At 49.4% G+C, this 6,013-nt stretch overlaps 1 protein-coding gene across 1 annotated transcript in view; it reads left to right on the forward strand.

Annotated features, from left to right (window-relative positions):
- Nucleotides 1–6,013, forward strand: part of si:ch211-57n23.4 (immunoglobulin superfamily DCC subclass member 3) — a 35,252-nt gene that overhangs the window by 20,722 nt on the left and 8,517 nt on the right. Inside the window, exons 7-8 of the mRNA XM_048620315.1 lie at nucleotides 2,928–3,096; nucleotides 5,405–5,655. Coding sequence (XP_048476272.1) covers nucleotides 2,928–3,096; nucleotides 5,405–5,655 — 420 coding nt within the window. The remainder of the gene's footprint in view (nucleotides 1–2,927; nucleotides 3,097–5,404; nucleotides 5,656–6,013) is intronic.

Consider the following 6,013-nt stretch of genomic DNA (forward strand, 5'->3'; position numbering starts at 1 on the left):
TGTGTGAGGTATGTAGTGTGTAAATCACACTGGGTGTGAGTACACTGTGTGAGGTATATAGTGTGTAAATCACTGGGTGTGAGTACAGGGTGTGCGAGGTGCATGGTGTGTAAATCACACTGGGTGTGAGTACACTGTGTGTGAGATATGTAGTGTGTAAATCACACTAGGTGTGAGGTGTGTAGTGTGTAAATCACACTGGGTGAAGTAGCAGGGAGTAAGCGGTTGTACATCTTCCCGTGAACACGTTCTGTCCCTGTGGAGCACAGCTTGCTCGGACTGTGTTTCCTGAGCAGGTAGAGGGGCAGGAGGCCTAATGTTGAGTTGTTAGTTGAGTCTGAGGTGATGAGAATGGTGGAGAGGTTTGGGGCTGGGCCTTAGCCAAGTTTAAAGTCAGTGCATTGAGCACTTGCTGAAGTCTGGGAGGTGGGCAGACCAAATATTCCTGACCTCTGTCTCTCTCTTCTTTTAGTTTGAAAGCAGAATAAAAGCCCAAAGTCTTCTCACAGGCAGCTGCCTTGACATCTGGGGATAACTGCAGCGGAGAAAGTGATCACTGGAGTGTGTCTAAACTAGGTTCCTGAGACAGGTCGTGACCCAGTGCCCCCTGCACCCTCAACTCTCTCAGAAAGAATCATCAGACAAAACCAGTTCTTCCAAACGGCGAATAGATAATGGAGAGTGCGCCCTGGGGGAGGGCGGGTGTTTGGGGAGGAGAGATTCCCCAGCCCCTATTGTCTGTCTGCTTCCTTTGTGATACACACAGTCTGGAGCAAAGGCTTAGAGAATTGAAGGGGCCGCGCGGTGACCAGAATCGATTGTTAGCATTTGGTTGAAAGTAATAAATTAGCGCTGCCTGTCCAGTGCAGCTGAAAGAGATTTGGAGACCCCTCGAGACAGGGCAGTGTTCTGTGTTGAAAGGCACATGATGGAGCACCCTTTAGTTTGGGAATTGCAGCCAGTGTTAGTGGGGGGTGTGTTGCTGTTCTCTCCCATCGTTTCCAACTTGCCAACGTACAGCTTTCTCGTCCGATGCAGTTTACTGGCCTTTACTAACCTCCACCAGGCAAATGCGTGATTTCAACAAGAAAGGCACCAGTAATGTCAGATTGACTGGAGTGATTGACTAAGAGTGGTAATACCAACTTTCACTTCACACTGGAAAAGAAACATTGCGCTAATTCCCCCGAGATTCAGTCAATGAGTCAGCAAGTTAACACTGAGCTCCCGGGACAGGAACAGCACAGCTGTCAGAGTACAGTATTGAAACACTGCAGCTGCAGCAAGGCCTCGACAACAGTTGGGTGATGGCTGACCAGCAGCAACGTCACATTGGCACCACACAAATGCCAGGCAACAACCAAATCCAACAAGAGAATCCTACAGCATGGAAACAGACCCTTTGGCCCAACCAGTCCATGCTGAACATAATCCCAAACTAAACTAGTCCCACCTGCCTGCTCCTGGCCCATATCCCACCAAACCTTTCCCATTCATGTACTTAAACAAATGTCTTTTAAACATTGTAATTGTACCCACATCCACCACTTCCTCAGGAAGCTCATTCCACATGCGAACCACCCTCTATGTAAAAACTTGGCCTCGTGTCTTTTTTAAATCTCTCCCCTCTCACCTTAAAAACGTGCCCATAGTCTTTAAATTCCCCACCCTAGGAAAAAGACAACTACCATTAACTCTGTCTATACCTCTCATTATTTTATAAGCTTTATCAGGTCGCTTCTCAACCTCCTGCGCTCCAGTGAAAGAAGTCCTAGCCTATCCAGCCTTTCTTTATAACTCAAACCTTCCATACCCAGCAACATCCAGTAAATCTCTTCTGAAACATCTCCAGCTCGATTATTTCCTTCCTATAACTGGCCAACCAGAACTAGATGCAGTATTTCAGAAGAAGCCTCACCAACGTCCTGTATAACCTCAACATAACGTCCCAACTCCTATACTCAAAGGAGTGAGCAATGAAGGCAAGTGTGCCAAACGCCTTTTTAACCACCCTGTCTTTATGTGATGCAAACTTCAAAGAATTATGTACCTGCACCCCTAGGTCGCTCTGTTCTACAACACTACCCAAGGCCCTACCATTAATTGTATTAGCCCTACCCTTGTTTATTGTATCAAAATGCAATATCTCACTTTTTTCAGCCCATTGACCCATTTGCGAGATTGCCCCTTGATGTTCAGTGACATTACCATCACTGAATTGTGTGTTTTTATTCAATCATGAAATCTCTGGGTGGCTTGGCCAGCGTTTATTGCCAAGAGGGCAATTAAGAGTCAACCACATCATAGAATTGTACAGCAGGGAAACAGGCCCTTTGACCAACTCGTCCATGCTGACCAGATATCCTAAATTAATCTCATCCCATTCCCTTCCTATTTATGTACCCATCCAGGAAGAGTTTGTGGGTCTTTTGTCACATGATGATCCAGAACAGGTAAGGATAGCAGATTTCCCTTTCCTGAAGAACATGAGTGACCCAGATGTATTTTGACAAGAATCGGCAACAGGTTGACTTTTTTAAAAATTGAATTCAAATTTCAGAATCTGTCACAGTGGGATTCGAACCTTTGACACCAGGACATTGGCCTGGGATCTCAGATTGCTAGTCTGGTGACAATACCACCTCCCCACATCTCCACTGTCAATGCCCTGGGGGTTACCATTGACCAGAAACTGAACTGGACTAGCTGAATAAATACAGCAGCTACAAGAGCAGGTGATAGGCTGGGAATACTGCAGTGAGTAACTCAGGTGTTGGGGTCAGGTCAGGTCACATGAGCTTGTCTTAGCGAGAGTCGGAGGTGATTTTAAGGTCTCCACCTTCTAGATGAGGAAGTTCAGTCAGCCTGCCCTACAAGCTCCAGCCTTCCCCTGTCAGTTTCAATCTCTCTCTCTCTCCTGTCCACAGCTCCTCCTGAGTTTGTCCAGTGGCCACAGTCAGTCAGTAAACCAGCAGGGAGTACAGCTGTCTTCACCTGTGTGGCGCAGGGAGTCCCAGAGCCACATCTCATCTGGCTGAAAAATGGCAACGAGCTGACCTCTCCCAGTGAAAACATCAAACTGACCCACAGCAACAGGTAAACGCAAAATCCAGAAACCTGCCCAGGCTTTCAGAAACATGCTCCTGACAAATCTCCCCTTTCTGTTCAATTCCCGCCCAATCGTGGAGGACAGAAACCCCGTCTGTGTCCAATACGTTTCCTGTACGTCCGCCCTCACCACTTACCCTCAGAGGGCCACAAAAACGTTCCCTCCTCTTCATCCCCCGCAGCCTCTGTGTTCAAAGAATCACCCCCAAACACATTCACTTGTATATCTTAACACCTGCTCGACAGCCCTCTGATGATTACAATGTGGTCTCCTCTCTGTGATCAGATCGGTGACCACTTTGCAGGGCACCTCTGCTCAGTCCATAAGCATGACCAGACCTACCTGACCCTTGCCATTTCAATAAGAACAGGAGCAGGAGTAGGCCGTCCGGTCCTTCGAGCCTGCTCCGCCATTCAATAAGATCATGGCTGATATTTTCGTGGACTCAGATCCACTTACCCGCGTTCTCACCGTATCCCTTAATTCCTTTATTGTTCAAAAAAAATCTACCTATCTTTAAAAACATTTACTGAAGTAGCGTCAACTACTTCACTGGGCAAGGAATTCCATAGATTAACAACCCTCTGGTGAAGAAGTTCCTTCTCAATTCAGTCCTAAATCTGCTCCCTCTAATCTTGAGGCTATGCCCTCTTGTCCTAGCTTCACTTGCCAGTGGAAACATCCTCTCTACTTCTATCTTATCTATTCCCTTCATAATTTTATATGTTTCTACAAGATCCTCCCTCAATCTTCTGAATTCCAATGAATATAATCCCAATCTACTCAGTCTCTCCTCATAAACCAACCCCCTCAATTCCGGAATCAACCCAGTGAACCTCCTTTGCACCCCCTCCAGTGCCAGTACATCCTTTCTCAAGTAAGGAGACCAAAACTGCGCACAGTACTCCAGGTGTGGCCTCACCAGCACCTTGTACAGCTGCAACATAACCTCTCTGCTTTTAATTTCAATCCCTTTAGCAATGAAGGACAAAATTCCATTTGCCTTCCTAATTACTTGTACCTGAAGACCTACCTTCTGTGATTCATGCACAAGGACACCCAGGTCCCTCTGCATAGCAGCATGCTGCAACTTTTTACCATTCAAGTAATAATCCTTTTTACTATTACTCCTACCAAACTGTATAACTTCACATTTATTTACATTGTATTCCATCTGCCAGACCTTTGCCCACTCACTCAATGTATCTATGTTCCTCTGCAAAGTTTCACAGTCCTCTCACACTTTGCTTTGCCACTCATCTTAGTGTCATCTGCAAACTTTGACACCCAACACGTGGTCCCCAACTCCAAATCATCTATATAAATTGTAAATAATTGCGGTCCCACACCGATCCCTGAGGCACACCACTAGTCACTCACTGCCAGCTAGAATAGCACTCATTTATCCCCACTCTTTGCTTCCTGTTAGTCAATGCACCACCTCTTGCTCCCAAAGCTGATTCCGTGCCTGAGGACTGCTGCAGTGCTCCAGTGAGTGGAGCCCAATGTAACTCTGGAGGAATAGCATCTTATTTTCTGCTTTACACCTTTCAGGACTTAGCAGGAGTTCAACAACTTCACGCCATCAACTACGTTCTCAGCACTGACCCTCCGACAGTGCGGTGCTCCCTCAGTGCTGACCCTCCGACAGTGCCCACTCCCTTCGGCGCTGACCCTCCAGCAGTGCCCGCTCCCTCAGCCCTGACCCTCCGACAGTGTGGTGCTCCCTCAGCGCTGACCCTCCGACAGTGCCCGCTCCCTCAGCCCTGACCCTCCGACAGTGCCTGCTCCCTCAGCACTGACCCTCTGACAGTGCCCACTCCCTCAGCGCTGACCCTCCGACAGTGCGATGTTCCCTCAGCCCTGACCCTCCAACAGTGCCCGCTCCCTCAGCGCTGACCCTCCGACAGTGCCCACTCCCTCAGCACTGACCGTCTGTGCTGGTGGTCTCTATCTGCTGAATCAGAGTTTGTACTGTGATGGATTTGTACTCTGAGTCCCTGTTCTACAGAACCTGCCATTACGACCTGAGTAAATGTTATGTGGCTGTAGCTGGCGGCTGTAGATTGTTTGTAAATTGCGATTTTCTGGGCAGTCTCAGGCTGTGACATTTCTTGCTGTCTATTCAGCCCGCTCTTGGTGGTTGTGTTCCCTCATGGACGTGGGCCAGTTGTGTGGGAGTGAGGTGTGTTCCTGTTTGGTGGTGAGGGTGGCAGATAGTGGCCTGGACAGGATGGTGGGATTGTGGAGTCGGATTTATCCTGAGTATCAGTAACTCTCGCCTCTTCTGTCCAGCACCCTGATAATAAACCACATCACCTCATCTGACGAGGCCATCTACCAATGTATTGCCAAGAACAGCGCGGGTACAAACCAGGCCAGTGCACGCCTCGCTGTCACTCTCTCCCAGGAGCTTCCCGAACCCCCAGAGGATGTACAGGCAGAGGCCGTGTCTCGGAATGCGATTCGTTTATCCTGGAGAGAGCCAGCACTCAGTCTCACTGAGGAGATTATCGGCTACGTCCTGCATATCCGACGGGCTACAGGTAGGTTACTGCTGATTCCCGGACACCTCCTCCCCCAAGACCCCAGACCCTTCCCCCACTCCGTTCCCCCACCGAGGGCCCAGACCCTCCTCCCACTTCGACCCTCCACCGAAGGCCCAGAACCTCTCCTCCACTGGGGGCCCAGAATCCCTCCACCCTGAGAGACCAGACCACACTCCTCCCCAGGGGGCCCAGACCCCCTCCTCCCCGAGAGACCAGACCCCTCCCTCCTCGAGGACCCAGAAAGCCTAGCACCACCACCAAGGGCCCAGACCACACACCCCCCAAGGGACCAGACCCCCCCCTCCTCGAGGACCCAGAACCCCTACCCCCTAAAGGATCAGACTGCGTCCCCCCC

This window comes from Rhincodon typus, chromosome 46 (genome assembly GCF_021869965.1).
Source record: "Rhincodon typus isolate 14 chromosome 46, sRhiTyp1.1, whole genome shotgun sequence".
Lineage (NCBI taxonomy): Eukaryota > Metazoa > Chordata > Chondrichthyes > Orectolobiformes > Rhincodontidae > Rhincodon > Rhincodon typus.